The sequence below is a fragment of the Pholcus phalangioides genome, unplaced genomic scaffold (genome assembly GCF_987345545.1).
Source record: "Pholcus phalangioides strain wild (caught in Gottingen) unplaced genomic scaffold, Ppha-v1.0 ptg000015l_1, whole genome shotgun sequence".
Taxonomy (NCBI): domain Eukaryota; kingdom Metazoa; phylum Arthropoda; class Arachnida; order Araneae; family Pholcidae; genus Pholcus; species Pholcus phalangioides.
In genome coordinates this window covers 32,165,980-32,183,271 of record NW_028301608.1, presented here as the reverse complement: position 1 = coordinate 32,183,271, position 17,292 = coordinate 32,165,980, and the positions used below count along the sequence as shown (strand labels likewise).

General features: G+C 35.1%; 1 protein-coding gene across 4 annotated transcripts in view; it reads left to right on the top strand.

Moving 5' to 3' along the window:
* Positions 1–16,773, top strand: part of LOC149075825 (uncharacterized) — a 55,962-nt gene extending 39,189 nt beyond the window's left edge. For 3 of the 4 annotated variants that reach the window (XM_089243341.1, XM_089243339.1, XM_089243342.1), the window contains 4 exons: positions 1,866–1,988; positions 2,709–2,840; positions 4,488–4,617; positions 7,764–10,715. In XM_089243341.1, the coding sequence (XP_089099467.1) occupies positions 1,866–1,988; positions 2,709–2,840; positions 4,488–4,617; positions 7,764–8,172 (794 nt within the window). In that variant the 3' untranslated portion in view covers positions 8,173–10,715. Of the gene's footprint in view, positions 1–1,865; positions 1,989–2,708; positions 2,841–4,487; positions 4,618–7,763; positions 10,716–14,810; positions 15,059–16,192 lie in introns of those variants that run through there. The other variant, XM_089243340.1, reaches the window with a different exon arrangement.
* Positions 16,774–17,292: the final 519 nt, after the last annotated feature.

Genomic DNA, 17,292 nt, shown 5'->3' with positions numbered 1-17,292 from the left:
ACCAGGTGAAGCACTTAATAACCATGCCACCCCACCCAGTCTACCACTGGATCGCTCAACCATGACGCTCACTCACTGACTAGGTCACTTACTTCACCAACAATAACCACTCCGTCACTCGCTGACTAACTTCTGCATCATTTACTGACTCAATCACTCGGTCATTCCTCGCTCACTTATTGTCATGTCGAACTGTTGCCGGTGAATTTTCCTAGCGGCGAATTTCATGGCGGTGAATTTTCCGTAAATTGTCCGTAAACCATCCCGGCTAACTTGACGCTTTGTATTTCGGTAATTACGAGATCGTACGGTATAACCATAGGTCAGTAGGCCATTTAAACCTCTGACATTTTTTATACAGAAAAATACTGGACGAATCGTTTTGTAATTTCGGGAATGTAAACATAATACTTGGCCTCATATTTTCCAGTGCAGATTCGGCCACGAATATTTTCAGGGGATGCCAGAAAATTAAAAAACTAAAAAAATGTTTCTGATCAGCCCTATACCCTTCGTGAAAAGCTGTAGATGATTTATAACTTTTACAAGAATAATATTTTACTTGTTTTATTCAACTCCTGTATGAATTTTCGTGAAAACAACACGTACGTATATTCACGAAAATATATAAATGTTTCTCATAAAATATTGCAATTTTCATCGCATGTTTTTTGATTATATAACATGCAGTTCTCAACTAATTTTTACAAAACTTACAGAAAATTTGACCCTACACATGAGACAAGCTGTAAAGAAATTTAAAATGCAACAATTTAATATTCTATGAGATATGAGCATTTCAACACTAGGTTTACCAAGGGGTCATTTTAACCCCTCTGAGAAAACTTTTCGTTAATTTTCTTCAATTTGTAAAAAATGCTTTACGTTAAAATATCAACTATAAAAATAATAAAAACTAATTATTATAACTGATTTAATTTTTTTTTAGGTTCGTTTTTTCTACTTTAACGTCATAATAGATAGGTCAATTTATATTTTTTCTAATTAAATACCGAAAGAGGTCATTTTGATCCCTTTGGTAGAAATTGGTATACGTCAACTCATGGTAAACCTAGTGTTAAGTGAATGATTCTTGGTTGTAAATAGTTGTGATATCTACTGGGTGCGTGTAGCTAACAATTGGCGAACCGTGTGGCGCATACTTCGAATTAGAGAAAGTATCCAAATAACGTGATGACCTCAGATATGTCATTCATATTGCAAGGGGTAAAAATAAAAAATAAAATTTCTATACGTACACCCTATGCTCAAATGCCCAATTAAAAAGTTGTTGCACAGTCTCTCTTGAAGCCAAAAAACGAATTACAAATTTCCTAGTGCAATATTTGTTCAGATATCTGAATTCAAAAAAACGGAGGAAAGTTGGGTAAAAAACAAGATAAATGGGGGGGGGGGGCAAAATGCGTTTTACCCGCATTTATAGGCCTTTTTTCGCAATTTTTCTCCGATTGATATTTAGATTATTTTCTGTCATTTTATTATTTCGAGAATAAGACTGCAGCATTATAGGAATGAGTGAAGACGCGTGTCTGATATTGTATAAGAGAAATGCTAAGGCCGCTACACACACGCGTAGGCCTATATGACGTCAAAATTAAAATTAAAAAAAAAAAACCAGAAGAAATAATCAAATGACAGAAAATAATCTAAATATAAATTTATGGAATATTTCCCTCCTTTAAAATTAAAAAAAAAATCCTTTTTCATTTTCCACACGTTTGGTATATGAATCTTTAATATTTGTTTATCTGTATACAATATCTATGAATATGCAGCTCACGACCATCTTTTTTATTCCCATGACAAAACGTATCGATTTTTATTATACGAAATTGTTTCCGTAGACCTCGACGAATGTTCAGAGTCACCAAATATATGTCACCAAACATGTATCAACGTTTGGGGTTCGTATCAGTGTTCTTGCCAGCAAGGATACTCGCTTTCACCCGACGGAAGGACTTGCCAAGGTAAACTTCTCTCTCTAAGAGTTTTCTACTTCAACCTTTTAACCACGTTGCCAATGAACGCGCGTGCGCATGTGTTTCCCGTCCTAATTTATACGACATTACGTGTCTCATCAATATAACTATTTCTTCTTTTTGTTTTTTAATGAGAATATTCAGAATCTTGGGAAGCTGGAGTTTTTGATAATACGGTAGAATCTCACTATAATGGAGACTTCACTTATAACGAACAGCTAGAAAAATTGAAAAAATTGCGATATTTTCACCCGACGAGTTTAAAACTCATTTTCAGTATGTAAAAAATGTATTAAAAAGGCACTAACTCGTTTTTTTGTTTCGCATAAACCTTGATGCGCTCCCCGACTCATACAGCTCGCCATATAGAAATTAATTAAGATGAATGCTGTGTATACGCGAACACATCTTTTTCAATTCAACCTATGTGTTCAAGACTGTTTTTTACTATGGAATAAACACATTCTTTACAGATAACTACTGCACTTTCATTGATGTACACACCTTGTAGCATATATAGCACCCCTATAAGAATTATTTGTTATAAACTGGACTTTCATTGTAATGAACGTCCAGTCTGCCCTTATTAGTCCGTTATAACGTGGTTCTACTGTATATTTGATTTTAATAAAAATGATTCCATAATTGTTTTGAAATTCATAATTGGCATGTGTAACTATTGGCATTCAAGTACAAAATTATTCTTAGATATTGACGAATGCTCGCTGTATGAGGGACGAGGAAATCTCTGCATAGGCTTGTGTGTCAATGAGCCAGGATCATACTCATGCTCCTGTCCTGAAGGGTATAGAATCGGACCTGACAAGCGGACTTGTCAAGGTAAGGCTAGGGAAAAATTTTTGAACTTATCTGTCAGCATATACAAAGAGGAGTAAAAAGCGACAGTATTATACAGGTTGTGCGGTAAAGTGCTAGCATGGACGTTATCGCATCAACCATCTCTCGTAGAGGTATGACTCGAATTTGAAATTATGCTCAACAGGCATTCAAAAATTACCCAGAAGCAGTTTTGAGAGTTGCAATACAGTGTGTTACAAAGTAAAAATCAGAAATACTGTCCCCGAGTACGGAAAAATTCACAATTACAAAGTTGTTGCCCTATCTCTTCCGATGCCATCAAAAAAAAAAGTTCCATGTTTTTAAGCACAACATTCTCAGAGATATTCGAATTCGAAAAACTGGGGAAATTTGGGAAAGAACAGTGATAAATGCGGAAAAACCGTTTTACCCGCATTTAACGCTGTTCTTTCCCAAATTTCCTCCGTTTTTCGAATTCGGATATGTCTGTGAATGTTGCTCTTAAAAACATGATTTTTTTTTTGATGGCATCGGAAGAGATAGGGCAACAACTTCGTAATTGTGAATTTTTCCGTACTCGGGGACAGTATAAAATTTTTTATTTTTTATTTTGTAATACACTGTATTTTAACTCTCAAAACTGCTACTGGGCAATTTTTGAACGCCTGTTGAGTATTTTATGAACTGGAATCATACCTCTTCGACGTGGTAATAAGTCATATGTGTACCTCTACGTACTTGATGAGTTAAAGACAACGCTAGCACTTACAGCACACCTTGTATATTATTATTCACAGTGATCATTCAAATTTAGTTACATGCGTCTGAGTGTCAGTTTATTTATAACCAACCTGTACGACAATTCTAGATTCATTATAATCGTTTTCTTCTATTAAAATTCTGATGGCAATGTCAATGAGTAACCGAAAGATGCTCATTGGTTAGATCTGGTGAGATTCCCCCACCCCCAAGATTAGTTAGATCTTTCTTCCATATTCGTCTCATCTGCATCAACGAATCCAATGGATTTAATCATTTTGATTATATCATATCTCTAATCCGTAAGCCCATATTTTCAGGATTAAAATCAAACTACGGACCAAATTTTGTGGGTCACAAGTTCTAAAATAAACTTTTAAAAATCGCATAATGGCGAAACCGCGTAAAGCAAAGGGTATCTGTATTAAGTATTGGTATACTTTCCCAAGATGATCTCTGGGCGGTCAGCGGTCATGTCTGTCTGGCTGTATTAAGTATTAATAAGACCCCCCCCCCCCTCCGTGTGATAGCAAATTTCAAAGGGTGGTTGACCATTGCCTGAAGCTCGCTCTATCTAATTCAATAAGGGAAAATCCTATGGGATGAAACCACAGAAATTTCGTGCGTTATATTTGAGGGTTTCATATAATAAGCCGAGTTCGCTGTGGCGAGAGGCTCGAATTTATATCTAAATCACAATTTACGGGGTTTATAAACGAATCAAAAGTATTCGTCCGAATTCTGTAGCGTTATGATACTGTAGTTTTATCAAGATAAATGCAGTTCGATTAACTTCCGCGTTGACATACGATGAATTCACGAGTATTTTACTAGTGAAATAAGTGTATCGCACGCACGCACAGACATTCCTTTGCATTCATAAAAATTGTGTTTTTTTTATTCTCCTAGACATTGACGAATGCAGAGAGCAAAACGTGTGTCAGGGAGAGAATGCGGTCTGCCTGAATACCAGAGGCAGCTTCAAATGCAACATAATCGATTGTCCACCTAATTACGTGAGGGACCGAGACCACAGAAAGTAAGAGTAAAAACATTTATATATTTATTTCTATATTATACAGTGCTATGCTTGCATTGTTTGGTTCATCATTCTTAAGGGGTGTCACGGCCTCTGAAGTTTCAAAATGTCTTTCTTGTTGTTTTTTTTTTCAAAAATGGCTTTGAAAAATATTTCATTAAGCTGCAAATAAAACGCAAAAAAAAAGTCGTGCCAATCGGTGATTGGTTCTTTCAAAAACAAAAGAAAGAAATAATAGATGACAGTTTAAAAGTATTCAAGAAGCAAACTTTGAACGTGTTTTACTCAGATCGAATTTCTGAAGATTTTGCAGCTCCATCCTTGAGATTAACCACTTTACGTACAGGCTTTTGGCCACAAATTTGGAGGATACCTACTTGATGTATCGGTGATAAATCTGGTAACCTTGTCCTAACCTAACCACACGTTAACAAAAAAAAGGGGGAAAAAAGGGGGGAAAGAAAATATTGAGGAAAAGGAAGAAAAATAAATAAATAGGGGAAAAAAGGAAAAACAGTATAATTGATAAAAGAGATGAAAGTATACAGTGGATTTTTCTTTTCATCCACACCCATGTGTTCTCGTTCGCTTTTACATGTATAACCATGATAACCACTGCTATATATGTTCATAACCAATTTCCCTAGCAATGTTGTGCGAAACTGCTGTAGAGGGCATAGAATTGAATATCATTGAACTCAATGGCATCAACAAGAATAAAAGAAAAGATAGAAATTGTCAGAAATCTGCTTCCGAATTAGAACATTAATTTTTTTTTTTTTTAATTCCTAGACATAATAAGTGTAACAGATAAAATAAGTTTGTCCCATTTAGCACATGTATAATATTTTACGGAACATGTCGGAGATTGGAGTCACTTTTGAAGAATTCGGCAAGATACGAAATAGCGTTGAATTATGCATGAAAAAATGTCACCTAAAAATGAGAGATTTTCGAATCTACGATGTGTACACTCTATAGCCATAAGTCATTGGACAATTTGGAGTTCAAACATTTCTTCGAATTTCTAGAAAGATACCGTTCGTAATTTCGTTCTGTAATTTCGGGTATGTAAATATGATACGTGAACTCACACTTTCCAATGAAGATTCGGTGACGAATTTTTTTAGGGGCAACCGACATAAATTGAAAAAGAAAAATATTTCACTGATCAACAGTTGTATGATGATAAGCTGCAAATGATTTGTAACTTTCACAGAATATTTTGCTTGCTTCACTTTTGTGCAACAATTGATTACGTTTTCGTCTAAATAGCACTTATATCTGAAAAGATATAAATATTTTTTGTCAATAGCAATTTCAATTTTCATCGTGTTTTCTTGCCAATGACATGCTAACGTTTCGACCAATTTTTACGGAACTTACAAAATATTTGACTCTATATACATGAAACACACTGTAAAAAAATTTAAAATGTATCAATGATATTCTATTACATATGAGCATTTTAACTAAATTATTTTTAATTACGCATGCGCAAGAAATATCAACTCAATTTTTTTCATAATTTGGTTGCCAGACATTTTTTGCAACTTATAGAAAAATTCCAGTTGGAATCGAAAATATAGGAAGATGTCAGTGATACTGTAAGCTGTAAATTGAGTAACTTGCTGAAAGTTTTAAATGATAAGGAATTTTTCACTAATCGATATTTCGATTATTTTCTGTCATTTTGATTATTTGAGAACAAGCCCGCAGCATTATACCAACAGGCCTAAAAATACAATTATTCAATCATTGTACTCCAGTCATAGTTAAAATTATTTATGGCAGATGGCAGCACAACATATAACAAACATTACACAGAAACAAACTTAACGTCGGGTTCACTACACGTACATTCCTACATTTGCCCAGGGCTGCAACTAATGGGAGCAGTCGGGTCTGGTGCCCCGGTTGCCGGACCAGAGGAGAGCAAATTTCACACTTTAACCTTTCTTTCGCCATTACAAGGGGGTACCAAAATGCGTTCTGGTTGTGTCCCTGCATGAACCAATTCGTTAGAAGTTCCGCATAGCGATGTGGACGAAGTGCATGTGTGGTTTAGTAGTAGTAGTAGAAGCATTGTCCGAATGAACGAAAAACGCGTCTGATGCCATACAAAGAAATGCTTGAACATAACACACTGCGCGATATCGAAATGAAAAAAAAAACCTAAAAGAAATAATCAAATGACAGAAAATAATAAAAATATCGATTTATGTAAAATCTTTTGTCATTCAGATACTTTCAGCAAGTATCTTTAATTATAGCTCACTATATCATCAACATCTTTCTGAATTTTTGCGACATTCTGGAGAACTGGAATTTTTATATAATTTGCAACAAAGATATGACAACCAAATTATGAAAATATTAAATTGTGATATTTCCTGTGCATGCGTAATTAAAAACCATTTAGTTGAAATGTTCATATCTCATCGAATATCAAATTGTTACATTTTAAATTTCTTTAGAGTGTGTTATGTATAGAGTCAATTTTTTTCTGTAAGTTCCATAAAAATCGGTTGGAAACATGTTATAAGCAGAAAAAAATGCTATGAAAATTGGAATTTTTATAAGAAACATTTATATCTTCGTGAATATACGTGCTATTTTTTCGAAAATTCTCACAAGAGCTACACAAAGAGAGCAAAATATTCTGTAAAAGGTTACAAATCATTTGCAGCTTTATATGATACATGGGTTGATCAGAAATATTTTTCTTTTGCAATTTCTTGTCGGTCCCCTAAAAACTATCATGACTCGAATATGCACTGGAAAATGTGACTTCAAGTATTATGTTTGCATGCCCGAAATTACAAAATGATTTGTTCAGTAGAGATTCCAAAGATTCTGGAGATTCCAACAAATGTTTAAACTCCAAAGCGTCCACTGACTACACCAAAGCGTGTAGATGTCCTATGGCTTATGAAACTGAATTCATATCCGAGATCAATAACTGCTAGGTGTTTTGAAATATGTGAAATTATATGAGTGTTCACGAAGTCATGCTCTTTGAATGGCATTAGCATTTGGCGTTCTTTCATAACATATTCATTATCTCAGTTCAGATGAACGAATTTAAAAGAATAAAGGAAAAATATGCAGATTTCTGACACATTTCTACCTTTTCTCTTTTTCAGTCGATGCAAGCGGCCGAACGTCGAGTGCAGACCGGGTGATTCCGAATGTCTCAGGGACCCGCTGACCTATTCCTACAATTACATAACGTTCGTCTCGAACATGAGGATTCCTCCGACCGGACAGCTTGACCTCTTCACGATGCGTGGCCCTCGGTTTGCATTCACCAGCGTCGCGTTCGAGCTGGAACTGAAGAGCGCGAGGGCACCGCATGGGATCACGTCCGCCGCTGAAGACAATTTCCGACTCAGGAGAACTGCCCACAACGAGGCTATGGTGTCGCTCGTCAAAACAATACCTGGACCTCAAGAGATCGAGTTGGACCTACTGATGAAGATGTACCACAACGGACTTTACGGAGGAACCGCTGTAGCAAAGATTTTCATTTACGTGACGGAACATGATTTTTAACATGATTCACTAGCGACCGAGGAGGAACCATTCTGACTGTAGTCTTGAAAAGAAAAAATCTTTGGTGGTTCGGTCATGTTTCGGTTCATATGGTGCCAGTCACTGCCATTAGTATTACAAAACATTCTCGGGAACTACATACAGTGGTAGAGGAAATGATAGAGCCTGGTGAAACATGGCGATTAAAAAAATTACTCAGAATTTTTTGAAATTTTTATCACAGATGACCAATACAATGAGAAATGACATCTTGAAAACTCATTCGAAAACTCGCAATAATTTTTTGGTAGAATTTTTTTTCTCTTACCATTACGATGCAAATTTGAAAAACTATAAGGTCACTTCCATTTTCTCTCGTCACTCAACTAATTTGCATATATTTTTCGTAGGCATCATTTCTGGGAACTTCCCGAATAATTCGACGTGGTTTTTTCCCGAGAAGCTCGATTCATAAAAATGGGTGAACACACAGTGATGATATTGGAGTTCATTAAAAATCACTTAATTTGGGGGGGGGGAGATAAATAAACGTTCTAAACTTTATATGAGTTATAATCTAAAACGATTGCATTTTACCGTTCATTCGCTTAAAATTAAATACATTTTGGCGAACTCCAATATCATTACTGTGTGTACTCCTAAAGAGTGGTCAGAGAAGATTTCTTTTTTTCTCGAACACATGGTATGTGGTGTCCTAATCTTCTATTGTGGGCATTTTTACTGGACCAAGAGAGTGTCAAAACGTTCGCAATCCTCTCTGAAGATTTTTTTTTTTTTTGTTCACATCTTGAAGTATTGCTATATTCTCCTTTGTCTGTTTAAAAAAACGCCCTAATCATCATTTTATACCCAAAACACAAAATTCGTTGTTCGTCGAAAATTATCAAGCAGCATCTTAGACATATTGATATTCTATCCAATTTCTCGACAAATCAATGTACACTTTTATAAAACGAGGATCTTACCTTTTTCTATAAGAGATGACCTTTTGCCTCGTCCCATTTTTATGAATCGAGCTTCGCGGAAAACAACCACGTCAAAGTATTCGAGAGGTTCCCATAAATGATGCATAGTCAAAAGTATATGCAAATTAGTTGAGTGACGCAAGAAAATGGAAGTAGCCTTATAGTGTTTTTTTCCATTTGCATAATAATGGTAAGAGAAGAGAAAATTTTACCAAAAAAGTGATTGCGAGTTATCGAATGAGTTTGCAAGATGTCATTTCTCATTGTGTTCGTCATCTGTGATAAACATTTCAGAAAATTCTGACTGTTACTTTCTTTTTAATTGTCATTTTTCTCAAGGCCCTATCATTTCTTCCACCACTGCAATATGTTCCGTTTCCAGAGGAACAACTTGAGTCATAATATACAAAGTCACTTCCCACTGTAGTTGTAGAACTTTCATGTTTATATCAGAAAGGAACATTTTTAAACATATGTTATGAACATTTTTAGAAGATACTAATCCACATCATATTGTACCTTTCTTCTGAAGGCTATCCCAAATAATTTGCACAGCAAATATAACTGCAACAGTTGACTTTGGAAACACTTTCACACAATTACCAAAAATTTTCGAGTGACGTGCATTTACTTGAAATCTCAAAGACTGTTTGAGATGTCGTTATACATTAAAAAAAGTTAAGAAAACTTTTTATAAAGTCCCCGATGCTAAAACTTCCAATATTGAAATGTATATAGATTCAGCTCTGAAAACTAATTCCCAAAAAATGTCATATGTTTAAATGCAATATTTATCGAAATGGTAAATACATAAAATCACTATTTTGGCAACTTGTCACTGTGTTGGAAAGTTTTTATTGACTCAAAAGTTTCCAGTTTTTAGGGACTAAACACAAATAAAATGAACTCGATCATCTGATTTTTTTTTTTTAGTTGCAATAAATAATAATTACATTTTTTGACAGCTACAGAATTTTTACAACTTCCGAAAACTGTGAACCACACCCTCAATCATTAACGATAAATGCTGTAAACTTATCAAATATCTTAAGTCAAATATCTTAAAGCAAAGTCAAACATCTTTGTTAATACTGCATTTAAAAATATGCAATATTTTGTAAATGACTTCTCTAAACCGCTTTTACATTCTACTAATTAGACGTTTTAGCACACACAGGGTCTACATAAAAAGTTAAATTATTTTTATATTCTTTTATGTATACGACCCCTTGGGAAATTTAAGACATTTTGAGGAACCACACTTCATTTGAAAACGTTCCGTGATGAAAAGTATGTTTCCAAAGTCAAAGCTTTTAGAGATATGGGCTGTGCAAACAATTTGGGACAGCTTGTATTTGTTCGTGTTATACCTTTTTGTACGTATTTCTCAATTTTAAAAGAAAAGTTATATTGAATTTACTGGTACATACTTAAGTATTATTTTAGTTGCTTGTATTTAGTATGACACACACGATCTCACTAATTCATTTCGGTCACGATGAATCAATTTGTTGTTCCGAAAACTCATATATTTTCGTTGCAATATTTGGTGAAATAAATTGATTTCTTTTTTATTAATATCGAAATCTCTCTTTCATTCAACATTTTTTTTTATTCATTTCCAATGAAATTCATTCCCGTTCCATCATGGGGGGGGGGGCATCCTGAGAAACTTAAAAGTGAGCGAATTTATTCTACACGTTTCGAAGGAATGCAGTAGTCATCATAACTCTTCAACAAAAGTTATTCTTATTATTTTTTTAGATTCCCATCTTATCTGGTCAAGATACTTCAATGAGATGATTGATCATCCATCATTCCTCGATGAAAGTGTAGTAAAAAGCAAACACTATTCAAGAGTCTCCTAGACACAGACATTCTAATCAGAATATCAACAACATTAAGGCGACAAAATATCTCAACCGCAGCACTGTTGCAGTTTGATCTCTACGTCTCTCGGAGGTTTCCAAAGTAAAACTTCTCGCTGAACCCTTAATATTATTGATATGGTTTTTCCGCGGAACCCTTGATGATAATGAGGGTGTTCTAGGGAACTCAAACAAGTTTTTGAATATTTATCCAAAAAAAAAGTATGTCCCTACTGCCGTCTCAATAGCATCATAGCTCCAGAGCGAAATGAAAGAGGGATAAGAGGCGCCATCTGTCAATATACATATTTATTGTGTTGTTTTCAAACTCAAGGCTTCTAGAGATGTGTGTATGAGAGTTTTTATTTGTTTCGAAACAACTTCTTCCAATGATTGAGATTTTTCTATCATTCTTTATTAATTCTGAAATTACTTTTTCATTAGTTTGAAATATATGACATCCATATTTTTATGGGCATCTTTTCTCAGCCACCTCGTCGGGCATTTTGCCTGTTGTGGCGTTGTATTTGTATTTTAAATTTTCATTCCTCGTGAAATTATTTCATTCATAAATTCTTAATTTTTCATGAGTTATTGCTTTTAACAATTCTGAAGTTGCTCTCAATAATTCTGACATTATTTCAATCAGTAAATCTCCAACTATTCCTTTCAGTAATTTTGTATATAACTTTCAGTAATTTTGTATATAACTTTCAGTAATTTTGTATATAACTTTCATTAGTTGTGTATATAACTTTCATTAGTTGTGTATATAACTTTCATTAGTTGTGTATATAACTTTCATTAGTTGTGTATATAACTTTCATTAGTTGTGTATATAACTTTCATTAGTTGTGTATATAACTTTCATTAGTTGTGTATATAACTTTCATTAAAGTGTTTTTCAGCATTTCTATAAATTCTGTAATTACAGTCCGTCTCAAAAGTTCAGATAATGCACTTTTCTTAAAATAACAAGGAAAATACCGGGAGTAAAATTATCATAGTTTAATGGATAATACCTGAAGCATTTCTAAATGTAGAAAAAAAAATTTTTTTAGAGCATTTAGAATATTTATAATATCGAAAATACAAAAAACAGGTGCCTTGGAAGTTTGGAGAAAATTCAAATTTACGAAAATTACAGGCTTTTAAATAGCTCACAGACTTTTTATTTTTTTCTAATATCCTCAAACACACGATCCTCCATGGGACTTATAAAATTCTGCAGGGTTTCAAAATGAAAACTGCACCATGCCTCCTCGATAGAGCTCTTTAATTCATCAATAGTCGAATACTGTATTTTACTCACTTGCATACACATTTATTGTAAGTATACTCCATACCTAATATAGGATTCGAGTCAGGACTCATCTTAGGCCAGTCTAAAATTGGTACAATACGTGATTAAAAAACTTTTTTTGTGACAGCCGATTTTTGAATAGACACGTTATAATGTTGAAATTTCCAGTTTGGTACACCTACATTTTCTTCGATCGATAACAGGTTATTTTCGAGGGTCTCCTTGGCATCATCAGAGTTTTGACGACCGATTTCAAAAGTTAAGGAAGCTTGGCCATAAAAACCTGCCCATAACGTTGTCCACCTTGCTATCTGATGAAAAAAGTTATTGGTTCTTTCCCTATTTCGAGCCAGTAGGAAACCTACCATCTGGGACATGAAAGTTCCTTTTTTTTTCACTACTAAATATGATACTAAGCTATTTGTCTCCTTAACACAGATTCCGTGTCCGTTTCACCTCCACCTCCCTTTTGTACTTCCTTGTTAGAAGCGGTTTTCTGACCATTCTTTTTCGAATCGAATATCAATCTTCTCTGATCTGTCTATGAATTGTATGTGTTGAAATTTTCGCTGTCAGGGACCTTTTACAGTTTCACGCAAGGTCATTTTTTGCGTTAAATTCAATCTTCGAACGGTTTTCCCTTCTCATAAACTTGTGCCGCACTGCTTACCACAATGAGGTTTCGGATTTTGGGACACACGTCGAGTCAATTCACAATAAATACTGCATTTCGAAGTGCTTAAAACAATTGCAATGCCTTTTACAGCTTTTCTTTTTTGCTGTCATATGAAGTACTCGAATGATCTCATCGTACACACAATATGCCATGACTTCGGCAATTTTTCTTTGAAATGAAAATCATTCCGATAGCTTTGCATTTCTATAAGATCACGTACTTGATACGCTATATAGACCAAATCTTCGAAATTTGCATATAATCGGAAGTTTTTCTAAACTTTAGAAGCAGCCTTTTTTTTTGCATTTTAAATATTATAAATATTCTAAATATTCTTTCCTAGAATTTTCTTTATGCATATGTATAAATGCTTCAGGTATCATCCATTAAAATATGATAATTTTACTCCAGATATTTTTCTTGTTATTTGAAGAAAAGTGTATTATCTAAACTTTTAAGATGGACTGTATGTATACCTTTTCGATGATGAATTTTAGCTCTCAGTAATATGTGAAATCATTGGCCTCAAAAAGTGCTTTAACTAAGGGTGCCTCGAATTCGTTACAACACCGACGACCCTTTTACTGCAACAAATGCACAGCATTACCATTGAATCTGGAAAGTATTCTACAGTTTTAAATACAGCGGTACAGATTTCAGTAACCAAAGCTTTTTTTACGATTTTTTTTCTGTAATTTAATTGTTTTTCTGTGTAAAAATAGCTATTTTCTATGGTCAGTGGGACACGGCAAAAAGCTCCAGGGGCCATGGATTGAAGACTCCTTGCCTTAAGTGCTCTTGAACCGTGCCGCGGATCACTTAAGTGATCAGGAATGTGTCGCGGCCGCTGTCATATAGAAATGTGCCACAGGATACCAAAATTATTTGTCACTTTGCCGCGAGTAACTTAAGTGATGTGGGATTGAACCACGTGTGGATTAAGTGCTCTGAAAGTCACTTGAGTGTTTTGTAAATATACCATGGATCACTTAATGATCTTCCAGATCCCTTAAGTGATCTGGAAATGTGCTGCGGGTCATTTAAGTTATCTGGAAATTTGCCGTGGCCCACTTAAGTTTTATGGAAATATGCCATAGGTCACTTGAGGGATCTGTAACAATGCCGCAGGTAGCTTAAGTGATGTGGAACTGGACCGCGGTCCACCCAAGTACTCCGGAACTGTGCCGTAGGTCATTTAAATGATCTGTATATAATGCCACGGGGCACGAATTATTTATCAATATGTCACATGATGCTTGAGTGATATGTAACTGTGCCACGGGTAACTTAAGCGATGTAGAACTGCACCGCGTGCACCTACAGTTTTTTTTATGTGCCGCGAGTCACTTAAGCGATTGGTAAATATGCCGCGAGGTACTTGAGTGATGTGGAGCTGCATCGCGCGTCACTTAAGTGATCTGTAAATTTATGTAATATCTGTAAACCTAATTTTGTAAAAATCGATTAAGCGACGTATTTTTAAAAAATCGTATTTTGAAAATCGTTAATTTTTACAAAATTAGGTTTGAGGTCACGGGCATCAGATGACTCCGAACCACATTGGCCGGCCGGACATGGGTTGAGCATGTATGGTATAGACGGTCCTCTCTAAATGACGCTTGTTTTGGAAATCATATTCTCACTTAAAATATTGATAGCAATCAGAAAAGACATCTCACCATTTTCTTGTAGCAGCCACACTTTTCCCCTCAATATAATGTTAACCAGCTTGTATATTAGGATTTATATTGATGAAAAATCAGCACAGAAAACCCGCTATTGGAAATATGCACGGCGTTTATTTCTGATTTCTTTTGTCTTGATAGCGAAGACACGGTCTTATGCAGGAAAAAGTGTCGTTTCAACGACATAGACTGCGTCCTGAACGAGACGCAGTCGATAACTTTCCAAGGGATATCGCTGCCATCGATACATTTCCTTCCGTCACCTCTGATTCTGACTACCATGAGGGCAGTGGCTTCTGCTGATCCCGACAAAAGATTCAACACAGACTATCGCATCTTGGAAGGAAATTCGGACTATCTCTTCGATATTTTAAAGGGTCAAGGAGTTGGTCTGTATGAGTGTTTTTCTTTTTCTTTTCTCAGAAACATATTTTATTTACAGTTTAACTCGGTTGCAACGAAATAACGTCAGTAACACTGTTACTGACAAACACAGGGTAAGGGGCCATTCAAGTATTACGTAAGCAGATTTCTAGGCATTTTTGTCCCCCTTCCCCCCCCCCGTCAGCAAAACACTGACCCCCTCCTCCCCCCCCCCCCCTTGTCAGCAGCTTAGAATATTTCATATCTTCAAAAAGGGTGGTTGATGACTTAAGCAACCTTCAAACCCTCCTCCCCTCCTTGTCATCAAAAGTCAGCAAATCCGAACCCCCACCCCCCTCGATGCTGACGTAATACTTGAATGACCCCTAAGTATAATTTCTGGTTATTGCTAAAATTGCCGATTGTGGGAAATAAAGCTAAAGAAGAGAGAGCTTGGGGGGTCCCTCTTCATTGTTACACTGAAATGTGCAAAATAATACTCTAAAATATGAAAATATGCCTTAAATTCTGAAAATCATGAAAAAAATGCTCTATCGTGTAAAAACAGCAAAATATGCAAAGGTTATTAGAAATCCTGGCCCTAATTACATTCGACGCTCGTTATAACGAAACCACCCCCCCCCCCCCCCCATCTTTCCACGGAAAACGGACGTCATGCTGGAAGGTCGTTATATCGGAACGTAAACATGACACAGCCGATGTATGAAAACATTTGACTTTTCCTACTGAACGTTGTAATGGAATGGTAGCTATAACGAGCGTCGACTGTATTATTATTCATATCGCATATGAACCACAAAATTTCACGGAATCTTCGATGTCGTTTTAACCGAGTTTAACTGTACTTATATGTCAACTGTATATTCATTCCGCTATGCCGGCAAAAAGAAGCAAAAAATATGACAAAAAGATCTTTTCACTCATGTGTCGTGAACGTTCACAGGCCTACCTATCTATATAGAATTTATCTCAAAGAGTTAAAATTATCATAAATGCGTTAACGTTTCGATTTTCTTATTACCCTATTGATAATTCATTTTTTTTAAATAGAAGTCGAAAATTTTCTTTTGAATGAACATCATTTCCTTTTCAGAGTATATTCTACTTATATGAAACACTTTTTTTACTACCATTTTCAGGTTCATTACGTCTGACTAGGCCTTTAGTTGGTCCTCGGGAATTGTCTTTGAAAGTTTTAATGGTTATTCAATTCTTCCGGGGAAGTACGATCCATTACTCCGCCTTATCACATCACATAGCCATTCTTAATATATACGTTTCTGAACATGAATTTTAAGTCTCGTGGTATAGAAATGTACAGTAAATGAGCCCGGTGAATCGTGTCAAAAAATATGCAGTTGCAATTCAGTGATAAAAAAAGACTCATTGAAAAGAATATGTACTCGATTCGATAATATATTTATATATATATTTTTATGTATTCAAAACAAGACTTACAAAATTCATTTCATTCACTAAGTGCTGATACAAACATTTCGCTGTGAAACAATGCAAACGTTACACAAGTTCATATGAAATTCTTTTGCAATTCTGTTTCAACATGAATTGCAATATTAAAAGAAAAAATTCACCAAAATGTATATAAAAAACGATTTGATCATATAACCTTGATGTAGTTCAGTATCAATTGTTTTTTTTTTACAGCTTTCTGTCATGTTTTTGTTGGTTTTTTTCCTTCATAAATAAGAATAAAATTTTTAAAATACACACTTGTGCGCTGTTTCATCCATACACCTATTGATACAGGCTTACCATAATACTTCCTGGTACCAAGGTAAAAATTTTCCCGGCAGACATTGAGTTTTTTACGAAACGTTCTTGATTAAAAACTAGAAAGTTGTGTTGTTTTACGTTGGATCGGAAATCTTGTACTATATTAGACCATTGACTAGCAAAAATGAAATTCGAGAATACGAAATGAAAAGAAATGCTATTGGTTTTTGTGATACCCGGATGTGACAACACCCAAAATGGAGCCTATCGTTCAGTTCCAAATTAGTGAAACAAATATGAAGAACGGGCGAAACATCTACGCTTCAACTGTGAGCAAAGCGATGAGTGGATTTTCAAGAACTGGAATTCGACCTGTTAGTAGAAATGTGTTTGACACAATGACTGCCACACATCTGGAGGATGATACTGACCAGGACAGTTTTTTATCAAAGGCTACAACCGCAAGAGGCCAACATATGTATCATTTACAGTTAACGATTTGTAG